At 61.2% G+C, this 14,657-nt stretch overlaps 1 protein-coding gene across 1 annotated transcript in view; it reads right to left on the bottom strand.

Moving 5' to 3' along the window:
• LOC119101424 (mitogen-activated protein kinase kinase kinase kinase 5-like) overlaps positions 1–14,657 on the bottom strand; it is a gene marked incomplete at its 5' end in the record, with an annotated part of 37,769 nt that overhangs the window by 11,623 nt on the left and 11,489 nt on the right. The window contains 11 exon segments of the mRNA XM_037224764.1: positions 888–969; positions 3,921–4,073; positions 5,695–5,832; positions 6,237–6,377; positions 7,065–7,195; positions 7,657–7,861; positions 8,984–9,165; positions 9,746–9,868; positions 11,162–11,244; positions 12,528–12,575; positions 14,355–14,545. Coding sequence (XP_037080659.1) covers positions 888–969; positions 3,921–4,073; positions 5,695–5,832; positions 6,237–6,377; positions 7,065–7,195; positions 7,657–7,861; positions 8,984–9,165; positions 9,746–9,868; positions 11,162–11,244; positions 12,528–12,575; positions 14,355–14,545 — 1,477 coding nt within the window.

Genomic DNA, 14,657 nt, shown 5'->3' with positions numbered 1-14,657 from the left:
TCGCTTGGGCAGCGACCACCGCGGAGGAGCAGGACCAACGGTCCGGGACAGCATCAGTCACAATGAGAGCGCAGAAAATCGCCAGCATCGTCATACTTTTAGCTCGATGCCACGATGATTTGATCACGTAACACGTTCTTTGAAACCGCTGCACAGTAGTGTAGACGCACACCTGTGCCTACTGAAAACGTCGCAATTCCAAAAACAGAGCTTCTTATTAGCATTGGAAAGGGCAGACACGATCGGTTGCCATCGGTCTGAAAGAAATGGTCAAAAAGGCCACCAGCCACAACTGGCGGCATTCTGGACCAACTCCAGAGTCGTGCGGCACGCCTGTGCTATTCTGAGTGGCCCGTACGCCGTGATTACTCCAGACGCGCTCGGGACAGGCATCATGCTTGGCGACAGCGGAAATGCGCGGCCGTACACGAGCGGTCCCAGCCCCTCCCCTCCCCCCCAGCGCCAGGACCTGGTGGGCCCCTCCTGCAGGCCCCACTGACCGACGCTCTCCACGGCAGTACAAGAGCGATCCCAGACCCTCCTCCCCCAGTGTCAGGACCCGGCAGGCCCCGTCCGCAGCTCCACTCCACTGACCGACGCTCTCCGCAGCAGTACCCGAGCGGCCCCAGTCCCTCCTCTCCCGCCCCCCAGCGCCAGGACCTGGCAGGCCCCGTCTGCAGCCCCACTGACCGACGCTCTCCACGGCAGTGCCCGAGCGACCCCAGCCCCTCCTGCCCCGCCCCCCAGCGCCAGGACCTGGCAGGCCCCGTCTGCAGCCCCACTGACCGACGCTCTCCACAGCAGTACCCGAGCGGCCCCAGCCCCTCCTCCCCCCCCCCCCCCCCAGCGCCAGGACCTGGCAGGCCCCGTCTGCATCCCCCACTGACCGACGCTCTCCACGGCGAAGTCGAATTGCAGCTCCGATATCTGGCGTCGTGACGAGGTCGGCCTGCCCTGCAAGTCCACCACCTGGCAACAGAGGGCGCGCGCTCAGCCGCCGCCTGCCGCTGCACTCAGCCCCCAGACGCGCCAACGCCCGCCCAGAACGTTAAGCAGATGTGTGGCGTTGGCGCCGCGTATCCGTAAATGGGGTCTGCACTTACTTCACTCGGGGGCCGCTGGAAAGAAGGGAGTCCCTCTCTAGGCCCGGGGGCCCAGAGTTACTTAACGGGGTCTCCTGCCCCGTAACAGAGGTTTCTGTATCATCCAGGTGTCCCACTGACCGGATACAAGTGGCAATGGTCCAGGAATGTCGACCACAGACCCTAGTATGTTGCTCAGGCAACCTTGAGACAGGGGCTCCTTTATGTTCAGCTGGATGGGCTCCAGCCCTCCCCCGCCTCCTCCCTCCAACTTGGACTACAACCAAAAACTTTGAGAAGGTACCCCTGGCAGGGCTCTTCTCGCCAAGTACGGGGAGAGCCCCGTTGACCGACTATTGACTATTTTGAAGGATTATTGCGTCATTTTTCAATGCCCGCCCTCCTCCACCTATTATCACAAAACGGCGCCGCTGTTTTGAGACAATGAGAGGGTTACTCTGCTGGTGAGGGGCCCCCGGCACTAAGCACAGAGGTCTCATTGGGTGCCGATCATGGCCGTGGCAGCCAGCCGAAATGGGACAAGTCCCGATAGCCAGCACGTCAGTCAGAGGATCGCAGCGTCACTGGGGCCCCCAGAGACGATGATGGAATCAACCTAGGGATGATTCCTTGTTCTGACCTACTGGTAGAGCTACCAATTACAGGACTAGTGGTGGTGGTGAGCGGAGAAGCTCAGTACGAAAAGGAGCCCAAGCCCTGCAGACGAGGCGAGGAAGCTCCGTCGGTGATAAGGCCTACGGTTTGGACATTGGAAAACACTGGACATTGGAAAACACTCCCCGTACCGGCAATCGGAGCCTGTTGACGTCATTCGCATCAGAAGCTTTTGCGCCAAAAGTTTTGTGGCGTAGCAGTTTATGCGTTGGAATTTCTTGCATTGGAAGTGACGTCGTGTACGTCTTTGCATTAAAGGTGTTATCGCATAGAAGTTTATGCGTTAAAAGTTGCCGTATAAGAAGAAATATCGTGTAATGGTTTTGACGTTACGTGTTGTATCGCGTGGAAGTAATAACGCGTAGAAATGTTTGTGAAAAAGGCTTTGTCGCATAGAAGCAGATGCATAAGTTATTGAATTAGACGTAATATCGTGCACGTGCAGAAGCTTTTGCATTAGAACTAATATCGTGCAGAGGTTTTTGCATGGAAGCTTTGTCTCGAGGAAGTTTATGTGTTATACTTTATTGCATTACAACTGATGCCATGTACAAGCTTTCACGTCAAAAGTTTGGTCGCGTAGAAGAAATGACGCATACAAATTACTGTGCTAGAATTTTTGTCGCACAGAAATTGATGCACGAGAAGTTCCTGCATCAATAATAATGCCGCGTAGAAGTTGTGTTGGAAGTTTTGTTGCGTACAACTAATGTCGCGTGAAGCACTTGCGTTCGACGTCACGTTGTGAGTTTAGTTATTAGCAGTAATTGCGTCAGAAGTTCTGTCGCCGAACCCTCAATGGCAGGCAGTGTGACAACCCAGTATCGTCGCATCTACAACGAACACAGCCACAAGGCCCACAAACCCTCAATGATAGGGGGCGCGATGACGTGGCTTTATCGATCCAGGCCATCATTACATGCGCAAATATGCCATCATCGACCGAGCATTGACACGCCGGGTGCCTGCGGACACACACGGCCTCGCTAATCGTGAAGTGAAGCGCCAAGCGTGCGCACAAACACCGCACGGTAAACCATAGTCACGCCTGTGCAATTACCTCCGACCTACTGCTGTGACGTCATGTCTGAGTATTGTGGTACGGCCGTGGTGGCCGTCTGCACCATCGGCAACGCAAGGGAAAGCAAGCCGGGGGTGTCCAGTCCAGACGGACTCAGCGTTGGCGCTTTATGCGTCATGGCACCCCGGGGTCCGCGTCTGTCCCCTGCGTCCCGCATCCACTTATCGCGGGCGGAGGCAGTTGGGCGCGACAGCGCACGTGTCCCCGGGTCGGAACAGTAACGTCGTGCGGCCGCTCCACGTGGGGACCCGGCTCTGGGAGCCGATGGCGCACCTTGCGCCGGACGGCGGGCGGCTGCGACACGGCGACTGGGCCGCACCCTGGTGCGGCCGGCCGCCTCGCTACCGCTCAATGACAGCTATACGACGACTGGCCAGATCAGAGCAACGCCCGCGGCGCACGCCGCCGCACCAGTGCCCAGCGTGACGATCGCGGTCCGAGCGAGCCCACAGACAGCTACAGACACAGACAGCCGCGGTCCGAGCGCGCCCACAGACAGCTACAGACACGACAGAGCCGGCGGTGTGAGCGAGCCCCACTTTCCCGCAGTTCGGCGGTGTCGTACCGAAGAGCCGGAGAAACGGGTCTAATTCTAGCCGCATTTTGATATCAAAACGGCGAGTTACAAACAGGCAAAGGAATTCGCGATGGGTATGACAACGAATGTGGGATTAGCCAGCGGGCTTCACATGCATTACAAGGATACTTCAAAGTGCGGGATCAATGCATGCTGACAAGGGCTCCGACGGGCCAAATCCACCGTCGCGGACGGGACGACGTATGAAACCTGCAGCCACGCCAGAGGAGGTCGACCGAGCCCACAGTTTCGATCCAATCCATGCGACCCAGCCTGCAGCGTACCCTCCACCAGTCCTCACCACCGGAGACCGGCTAGCGGCGGCAGCGGCGCCCGGCCGAGCCCGCCCGGCGCCCGGTCCCCGTCCCGCAACCGTGAATTGGGCCCACCTCACCTGTCGATTCCCCAGGTGTCGTGCCCGCGCGTACGGAGCGGAGACGGCGGCGCGGGGGCGAAGAGGGGGCGGCACGGTGGGACGGAGGGCGGTCGACGAACGACAGCCTACCTGGACGACGTTATCGTACGCCACGAGCACGGCATCGCGCTCCAGCTGGGTGACGGCGCGCACGGCCAGCCGCTCGTGGCGCGCCACCACCGTCGCTGTGCAGTCCCATGTCCTCCAACCTCGCAGCCCGGGAACCATGGAGCTGGCCGTGTTCTGGCCGCCAAGGGCGTACAGGTAAGCGGAACTGAGACATGCAGCACAGCCATGCAGCCGCAAACCAGTGAAAACAGTCCAGGACGACGAGGCACCACACCACAGCACGACGGTGTGGTAGAAAGACAAAGCAGCACACTACAACAAGGCCGCATGGCAGGACGACACAGCAGCACATCACAACACGACGATACGACGGGACGACACAGCAGCACATCACAGCACGGCGATACGACAGGACGACACAGCAGCACACCACAGCACGGCGGTGCGGAAGAACGACGCAGCAGCACACCACGGCACGGCGGTGCGGCAGAACGACACAGCAGCACACCACAGCACGGCGGTTGCGGCAGAACGACACAACAGCACGTGGCACACGGCCATACAACGGGACGACACATCAGCACCACACGGTTCTGCCGCACGGCGGGGCGGCTGAACGTCCGTAAAGGACAGGTCAGTGCAGGACAGTAAAGGACAGTAAAGGACAGTTCGTCCCGGTGGCTCAGTTGGTTAGAGCGCCTGCATTCCGATCCATCCACCCCTGGCAGGGTGGGTTCGAGTCGCTTTAGGACGCTCGCTATTTGCCCTTGGCAGGTACGGCCTGCGGCCGGTGGCAGCGGTCGCGCTGAAGGTCAGTTGACGTCAGAGGGCGGGACGGACCGTGCCGAGCATTGCGGCGCGTTAAGCTTTCGCAACTAAATTCTGTCGTTGCCTGGAACTGCGCGATCGGATGGTGGGGCTTAGGGCTCACAATACAAGCACTGATTAGCGTGAGCGCTGATCCCAGAAATCTATCCATTCAAAAAAACGGATCGAATTTATACAAAAGTGCAGCTGCACTGTGTGGGATGCAGGGATGACCGCATCACTATCGGACAACACGTGTGCACTTAACGGAGACAACGTGCGCAAGACCACGCAGCCCGCCTGAGCCCGACCCCAGCGGCGAGCAACGCGCCGCGCGGGAGGCGCCGACGTCCAGAGGACACGGCATGGGCAGAGACGCGCCGGCGCCCAGAAGGGACCGCGAGGTGCAGCGCGCGTCCCGCCCCGGAGAACACGAACGTGATGTGACACAGCGAGCAGCGCTGGGCGCGGCGCAATGACGCCGTGCGGATACTGCACGGCATAACACACGGAAACACAGCCGTGTCGGAAGGCGCGCGGACGCGGAACCAGAATTTACAACCACGCCCCCTCGCCGTTCGTGCAGCAGGCACACGGAATGAGTACGACTATCAGAGATGTGGGCACAGCTATCACCTGCAGAAGACGCCGGTACACCTCAGCCGACCATGAACAAACAGATACGACATCGCTGGCAACCAAATGCAAACCTGATACGACTATCCGCAACGTATTGCGATAACGCCAACCATGAACGCCAAGACTCACAAATGAAGATTGCGTCGATCCACGTTTATTGAACACTTATAAAGCACGATTGAAGGAGTGTTGAAATGTACCGTTCACGGTAAAGCCGATAACAAATCTCCCCCCCCCCCCCGCCCGAATAAATAACGCTGACCGCCTAGCTGTCAAACCACCGCGGTCCAAGGCGTCTTCTGGGAGGGGAGAGAGGGGCAGGGGAGGGGGGGGGAGGGGAGCGCCTCACCAGGTTGATCATGTCTAGCTGCAGCGCATCTGACTCGTAGCCGCGCCGCACGTCCACGCAGATGAGCGGGTACTCCAGGTCCGGCGTGATGACCATCTCGAACACGCGCAGCTCGCCCGGCACGTAGCACTCGTGGTGCTGCGGCGCAGAGAGATGCCGCGTTAGCGCCGGTGACCGGCGCCCTGCGGGCCATGGCGCCGGCTGGGCACCTCCGACGGCTCGGGGCTCACCACCGGCTGCCGGACACCAGCCGGGCACGGCGCCATCGCACTGATGGGGCATGGCCCAGTCCCCCAACACCCGGCCAAACCGGGTGGCTTTGCGTAACAAGAAGAAAGCATCCAAAAAAAATGCAACAGATCAAACTGTTCGTCTGGTGTAACATAAATATTGTATACACACCCACGCACGCACGCACGCACGCAGGTACGTACGCACGTGCGCACGCACGCGCACACACACACGCACATGCATATATACATATATACATATAAGGAATGTATGTCATTCATTTTGTCAAAACGGTCGCTTTGCTACCTCACCTTGAGCAAGAGGAACTTGTTGAGCGGGTCGTACCACTGCATGAGGAAGATGCCGGAGGGCACGGCGCCGCACAGGTACTTGTAGCCGTTGTAGGGGTTGCGGCCCATACAACAGCGCTCACAGCCCTTGGTGTCGGGCACCTGGCCAGGGGGCGGTGTCGGGTCAGCAGCAGTGGCGGAGGCCAATACAACGGAGAACACCCACCGCCCGGTCCACGGAAGGCGCCTGAGCACCGGCGGCCCACAGATGACGGAGTGGAGAGGACACGGGACGAGGAAGGTGATCCAGCGAGACTGGGTGTGGAGCGGAAAGGATGATACCGCCCATGCAGCACGTGTGACTTTACAACTACTGAACTAATTAAACTGCAATGATCAGAATCAATTGATGGGTTCAAGTTTGATTAAAAATTAAGGTATAAACGAAAAACACATAGGTAATTAATTAAACTGCAGTGATAAAATCGGATCTTCCCTCATCTACACGGCCTAATGATGCACGTTCATTTAGCATATGCTAAAATCCTGTTGGGCGTGATTTGTTAAAAGCAAAGCTATAACAAAACACTGAAAATTTGCGAATGAATGAAAAGTCCCACAGCTTTTGAGTACATGTGCTTCCATCAATCACTACGACGAGGAAATCAGTGAATGCATCACAGACGTTAACGATAACAGGGCTTCACATTTGTTACTCGGCTGCATACACAGACTTCATCAATGCTATTTTCGCCAGATACCTCCGTTGTTTGAAGCCCACAAGAAAAGGCCAGGTACACAAACCGGGCAACGTCTGTCGCAGCCATCCCGGGCTTCCACCCGCCGCACCTTAGTCGTCATGGCATACTTTCTAGGAACGAGCTTTTCCGGTATCTTGTTCACGTTCAACGAAAATCTGTTGAATTGCCTTGAGTGCAAAGCCAACAGATCGTGTCGATAGAGGCACGGGTTTTTCAGACCTGTTTGAAGAAACCAATGTCACCAGCATATCTGCTGTTAACGCAGCCAACGGTACGGCGTCGACACCGATTCAAAATCCACTACGTCAAACAAACCGCTTCTGCATTAGACTCACTGCTTCGCCAGCCCGTGGGACACCACACCAACACACGCAAACCAGTCACCCCCCACTCATGGAACACGTGCAGTTCGAGCGCTATCCCGTACACACGCTAGTCTGCTGACATCCAGTCCATGTGGAGGGCTTCCACCCAGCTCGACTCCACCCGACTCAAGCACCGCCCACCGCCGCAGGGTCCGACACGGTCCCACAGCACGCTACACGCGCCCCTCCACCAGCCGCTGGAGCCCTCCCGGCCCGCCGCTCAGGGCGGCTGACCCGCCGCTGTCACGTGCGCGCTCGACCCTTCAGGCTGCGGCCCCGACCCGACCCGGCCTGGGCGCGCGCCCCGCCACCCACCTGACACGCTCATCAGCACGTCCTTCACTACCACCATCCAGGTGGTGCGCCGGTTGAACAGCTGCTCCATGGTGGCCTCGTGCAGCTGGTTGAGGTTGAGCGTGTAGATGCCCTCCAGCGCGCCCACCAGGATGTGCTGGTCGTGCGTCAGCGGGTGCACCCAGGTGGTCGTGCACGTGATGTGCAGCGGGCAACCGTTGAACACCTGCCGGCGGCGGGACGGTAAGGCAGGCGCGCTCGTGTGACACGGGGCCAGCACGACATGGTGTGGGTACGACACGGAGTTGGCGCGACACGGCGTTGGCACAACATCGAGTTAGGGAAACACGGTGTTGGTACGACGCAGAGTCGGTGCGACGCGGTGTTAGTACGACACAGTCTGTGCGAAACGGTACTGGTACGACACAGAGTCGGTGCAACACGGTGTTAATACCATAGTCGTGCAGTACCAATACCATGCAGCACGGCGTTGGTGCGACACAGTGGTCGGTGCGGCACTGACCACTTCTGAAAGCCGCACAACGCGGGTGTGACGGCCCGACCACAATGGGGATGTGACGGCCCGACTCCCCTCGCCCCCGTCCCCCGCCGGCGCCACTGCCCGGCGGCGGTGGGGCCCGCGGCAACCACACGCGGGGGCCGTGGGACAGTTTGGGGTGCTGGGTGCAGCGTGCGAGTTTCGCACGTGACCAAACCACGACAGATCGAGCCAGGAACATCCAGTACACTCAGAAGACGCGGAACGGCCGGTGCGGGGGACAAGTCCCGATCGATTGGAGCATGGACACAGAACATCACGCTGGACACACGAAAGCCCACACAACTCATAACGTGCCGTGAACAGAGGAATTGCTCTTGCGCGGACCTGGCGACTACCCGTGTCAAACAACCACAGCTGTTCGATGACATTCCAGCATACAAGTTCTATACATGTGGAGCTGAGCGCTTGCAATAATTACTTTTGAAGCCATTCCCGCCACGCAGCACTCATTGATTTCTTGACGTGTCCATTACTAAATTCGTGATGAATGTACTCGATTCGTGATGAATGCCCAAGACCATTTGTCCCATTTTCAGTACCACCAAGCGACATGGTTAACAATGGTTGTGTCGCGTACAAGCGCCTTCAAGCACCCACCGCAGATCAGCCTACTCCAGACACCCGCAGCGCCCAGCCTCACCACGCACCGCACGCGCTGGAAGTGCCACTCCACTCCCCGCGCACCACCCGCGGCGCGCGCGCTCCCACCACCGACGCGACACCGCCGCGGCGGCCGGACGGCGATCGGGACGGCCAGCGACACCGGAGCGGGCGACGAGCACTGACCTTTGAGAAGCAGGCGCCCATGTGCACCTTGGGCGTGGGCGGCAGGCCGTTGGAGACGGGGCGCGGCGGGGTGGTCTTGCGGAACTTCTCGCGGCGGCGCGGCGGCGGCACGGGCGAAGCCGAGCCGCCGCCGGCCGCCGCTGCCGCCGCCGCCGACGACGACCCGTTCACCGCCGCCGTCGCTGCCGGCGCCGACAGACCAGCTGAAGGAGGGTCGCAGCGCAGCGCAGCGCAGGAGTGCGAGCAGGGGCGGAGTCCAGGGAGGAGGGGAAGGAGGACACGCGCCGACAGACCAGCTGGAGGAGGGCCGCAGCGCAGCGCAGCGCAGCGCAGGACTGCGAGCAGGGGCGGAGTCTAGGGAGGAGGGGAAGGAGTGCACGCGCCGACAGACCAGCTGGAGGAGGGCCGCAGCGCAGCGCAGGACTGCGAGCAGGGGCGGAGTCCAGGGAGGAGGGGAGGGAGGACACGCGCCGACAGACCAGCTGGAGGAAGGTCGCAGCGCAGCGCAGGAGTGCGAGCAGGGGCGGAGTCCAGGGAGGAGGGGGAGGGGGGACACGCGCGCTGACAGCTGGCCGTGGAGTCGAGTGATGACGATCAGCGGCCGATCCCAGGCTTAATGAGAGCCATGGAGAGAGGGAGGAGTCACGAGACAAGCGACGGCAACTCACGGCAGCTGCTCACGACAGCTATAACTGGCCCAGCCGCTTGCAGCGCAGTACAGTGAGCTGAGCTCAGCGTGCAACTCCCACCACTGGGACTCACAGGAGGTGGCCTCGCTGTCCGACAGTGACCTGGTGCGGTGACCTAGGGTCAGGGTGCCCGTCTGCTCGGCCAGGTCGTCCTCGCCGGCCAGGCTGTGGCGTCTCCGGAGCGTGGAGTCCGATCCTGCCGGCGGAGGGACGGCGACGGTCACACACGGCGCCGCTGCGGCCGGCTACCGCCCCGGCGGCTGCAGGGGTGACCCGCCATGAAGCCCGCCGCCGTCTGCACGGCCGCCAGGGTCACGCCCCGCCGCGACACGGCCGACGCCAAACGGCAACCACGCCCGGCGGCCGGATCGATGAGGGTGTCCTCTCTCCCCCGCTGACACCGTCCGTACACGCCGCGAGAAACGTGACGTACGCCAAATCGTAAAGAAATGCACAGGTGCAACCGCAGTCGTGGGAGCACACACATAAAACATGAGAGACGACGGCCGGGCAGCAAGCGGTCACTAGCGGTATCGTCACACGAACCAGCAGCACGCCGCCCCATCGATACAAACCATCGGACACCCTGGGACCCCCGAGGCCACGCAAGGTAACTAACGAACCGCGCATTTGCTTTAACAATGTATCGGCGCTTCGACCCCGGCCGCACAGACCATGAGCAGGTGCCCGAGCCGGGCGCCGACCGCGCGTGCCGGGCCGGTCCCACGGGACGGCGGTGCGCGTGGCGAGCCCGCCAGGCTACCGCTGGCGGTCACCGCTGCCGCCGCGGGGCCAGCGGCAGCAGCCGACCACCGGGGCGAGCGGCCAGCGCGCACTGACCCGCGGCACATGGCCGGCCCACACGAGCACTCTCAGTCGGCTCCGCCGGCGGCCGGCACGCTGCCAACGACAGCCCACGCGAATAAGCCGCTGATGAACTGTCAACAAGCGAACAAGCGGACGCCGGGGGCGGTCGAGACTGGGTTGACCGGACAGCGCCGCGCGAGGCGGAGCTGCTGGGGGGCCGATACAGCCCGCTCTCCACCGAGCGACGGAGGCCGCCCCACAGAAGAGAGCGACATCGTCACATTTGTGTAATGGGTGGCCACCGCACCCAGTGAGAGCGCCGCAGTGATGCTTGAGTGTTCCACTGAGATAGCGAGCACCCATTAGGTGAGCACCCGCTGACCTGATGAGCGTTCCATTGACCTGGTGAGCGTCCCATTAACCTGGTGAACGCGCCACTGACCTGGTGAGCGTGCCACGGACCTGGTGGGTGTCCCACTGGACTGGTGAGCGTGCCACTGACCTAATGAACGTCCCACTGACCTGGTGAGCGCCCCATTGACCTGATGAGCGTCCCACTGACCTGGTGAGCGTGGCACTGACCTGGTGAGCGTGCCACTGACCTAGTAAGCGTGTAACTGACCTGATGAGCGTGCCACTGACCTGGTAGGCGTGCCACTGACCTGGCGAGCGTGCCACTGACCTGGTGAGCGTGCCTTAGCCTCCTTCTGGCCGGCGGACGCCAGTTCGCGGGCTGTGCGCGACTCCTCCACCGTCAGCGTAGCCCTGCCGACACCGCATCCGCACGATGTACGTCATGTGTCATCCACATGCTGATACGGTAGCCGGCACGTTCAAATGGCCGCACATGCGCTGGCAAGCATACGGGTGCGCGCACCTCGCGGTGACCTGAGCAAAGATCGATGCACCAAACTCCTGCCATTACACACAACGGTTACCATGATATTGCTGCCCTGCCTCTTCCCACGTCTATCGCATGGTATGCAAAGACGAATAGATCGCACACCATTCACTCCACCAAGGCCACTTAACGGCATTACAGTCGCTCCTTCAAGCCACCAGGCGGCGAATGGATTACAGAAACGGTGGATTATAGTGTCAGATACGTAAAAAAACCGTCGACTGGCAATTTCGATACATCAACAGCCCGCATTATTCCACCAAATAAAGCCCCAAATGCACCACTGGACCCGCAAATGCCCTGCCGGCCAGTCGCCATACAGGCAATGGCAAGAGCGGGGCGGCGCAGGTGCCACAAGGGCACATCCGCACCGTACGTGAAAACTACCTGTGCCACAAAACTGCATTGGCATAATCCATTACTCAATTACTCATAGGAATGGCAGCCACTTAACGCACCACTTCGCTGCTGGACTGACCAGCAAGCAAGAGCGCTGCCAGCGTTACAAGGCCAGCAAATGGGCACCCCATCTGTGTGTCCACTATCGAGACCATGAAGCCGACAACGCACAGTCAGCTGATACATCTGGAATGGCCATGTGCCTGCGAGTGCTACGCAGCAGATACAATAACGCGCAATTTGTACGGGCTTTGCGGCCGTGGCATGAGAGCAGTAACTGAAAACACGGGATGGAACTGCCTCATCTTCGTACTTCCGGGACGCTGTCGTTGGGAGGAAACTGGGTCATCTGAAAACGAACTTCACCAACGCCCTACCATCGGCGCAAAACGGCACTAACAAAAGCAGCGCAAACGCCAACAATTAAGCAAAAATCGTAGAGATTTGAGGATCCAGTCCCACAAAACGAAGCTACGAACAAGCGCACTTTCGAATCAAACCGTATTAGAATAAGTGCCTCTAACAGCTTGGTTTGACTTACAGCCGCTACTCACGTCAGCGTTACGAATCGAAAGCACCAGGAACTAAAATTGCCGTTTGCTATTTCCGGTCCGCACGCTAGCACTGCTCGATTTGATAGGTGCGCAGGGTCCCAGCTTCGGCTCAGGACACTGGGCCCCGGTTACCGCAGGAGCGCCCAGCGGCGGGTTAGCGGGCGGCGGGAGGGAGGGGGGAGGGGCTCACTCACTGTTGCGATATGTCGAGCGGCGTCTCGGCGGACCGGGCGGCCGGGCTCCTGCCGCAGAGGGCCGGGTTAGTGCGCGGGTGGGGCACGTCACCGACACCGAGCGGACGGGGACAGACAGCGCCTGCCGCGTCCCGGGCGGTGGCTCCACACAGGTCGGCTAGCCCGCGGCGCTGCCGGCCGGGTTAGTCCGGCTCCGGCGGTCGCGGGCGGCGGGCGGATGCAGGCAAGCGGCATTCACAGCGGGCGGGGCGTGCCCAGACGGCGGTAGCTCGCTACGGGACACGCCATGCGCGACAGGCGGCAGTTACCTGCACGGCAACTCGTCGTCTATGTATTGCAACAAGCTCCTGCCGACAGAAGGGAACTTTGACGGGGTGGCGGCAGCTCGGCGACGCTCGCCGCGCGCTCTCGGGCGACCCGCGAGCGGCCGGCTCCGACACCACGCCAGCCGCGGCCGGCAGCAGCGGCCGGCTTTACGGGCTGCGGGCCGGCGGCGTGCCAGGGCAGCGGCCGAGCCGGCGGGCCGGCCGCCCCGGGGTCGCATCGGCCGACCGGCCATCGCCATCGGTAATCCATGAATCGATGGCTCCCCATCCGGGAAGTATATAGCCTGGCCACCCACCGGCGTGATTCGGTTCACAGCCAGTGGATGGCTCCACGGAAAATTAATTTTCGGAAACGAGGCAAGTCCAGACCAGGGGGTCTTGATCCATAAATGGTCGCGTGTGGCTGCCACACGAGAGTTTTTTCAAGACTTTAGCCACTTCACGGTCAGTTACCACTCCTGTGGACAGGCGCATCTCCCCAGCCGACGTGAGCTGAGTACACCACTCTGAGGCTTTGTAGCAGGCAAAGCGGCCCGGTAGACCCAGTCTATGACCGTGCACGCATGCCACCTCCGACTGAACTAACATACCAGGCTCAGCAATATGCACAGATCTACCAACACAGATCTCAACTACCGAAACAGCCAGAGCAATGGCCAACAGGCAACGCGCTCACAGACTCACATGAAGCAGACTACTGCACCATCCTGATCGGATTCTCCGCATCCCACTAACAACCGCAAACAGTCTCCCATCCGGTCGGGAATTGTTCCCGACACGAACGGATGTTAGGTTATTGGACAACTGTGGCCCGCGGCCTGCCATCAGCTCAGTGCAGGCCCGGCGGGCCGCCGCTGCAGCCCGATGCGCGCGCCAGTCCAGTCGGCATGCACCATCTACGGCTCTACAGCGGGCGGCCGGCGGCGGCCACCGGCCGAGCGGCGCGGGACGCACCACGCCCGGCTCGGCTGCGGCTGGGCACGCGGCACGCGGAGTTCGCCGACCGGCTCGGAGGTCGGCCACCCCTGCGTCGTCGCAGCGCAAGGATCGCACCGCAACCGGCAACTCTGCCGTGTCAGCTGACGGCAAAACACGCCATTCGAATCGTGACCGAAAAACGCCAGGCATTGCCAAAATGATACCGATTAGCCGGCTTTTCAAGTGTCGCCCACTTTGATGCCTTTTAGTTACCTCTCACATTCCGCGACAACAGTCATCGGAATGTCTGGCGCGATTTCCACAGCGTAGCTTATTTCAACCTGCTGTCCATTTCTCTTCAAATGTCCATGTTCATCGCAGGCGGGACTGCCATACCCACGCCGTCCTCGGTCGTGCCACCGGCCAGCCCCCTCCACCGAGCGCCCGCTCCCGACCGCGATGCCCAGCGCAGCAAGAGCCTCCCCGCGCGGTACCGCCACCAAGCGAGGCGCGCCGCTACCGCCGCTGCCGCCGCCGTCGCCGCCGCCGCCGGCCACGTGGCCGCACCGGCGGACGTACATACTTGAGCGATAGGTTGAGCACGTCGGCGCCGGACAGGGCGGCCCTGTGCAGGCGGCGGCCGAGCGGCTCGTGCCGCGTCAGACTGCGGCTGCGCGTGAGCGTGCCGCCGCCGCCGCCGCCGCCGCCGTCGCTCTGCCTGTAGCCTAGCGTGTGATTGGCGGCGGCCGGGCTGCGGGAGCAGTGGCTCGTTAGCTGCCGGGCGCCGGCTCGGCTCGCTGCCGGAGCCGCTGTCGCCGGCGGCGCGCAATGTCCGACGCGGCGGCGATCGCGGCCGTGGGGACGGGGCGCCGAGGAACTCCTGCGC

Source organism: Pollicipes pollicipes, unplaced genomic scaffold, assembly GCF_011947565.3.
Source record: "Pollicipes pollicipes isolate AB1234 unplaced genomic scaffold, Ppol_2.1 Scaffold_2555;HRSCAF=2994_pilon_pilon_pilon, whole genome shotgun sequence".
In the NCBI taxonomy this organism is placed as follows: domain Eukaryota; kingdom Metazoa; phylum Arthropoda; class Thecostraca; order Pollicipedomorpha; family Pollicipedidae; genus Pollicipes; species Pollicipes pollicipes.
This window is presented reverse-complemented; position numbering and strand designations above follow the sequence as displayed.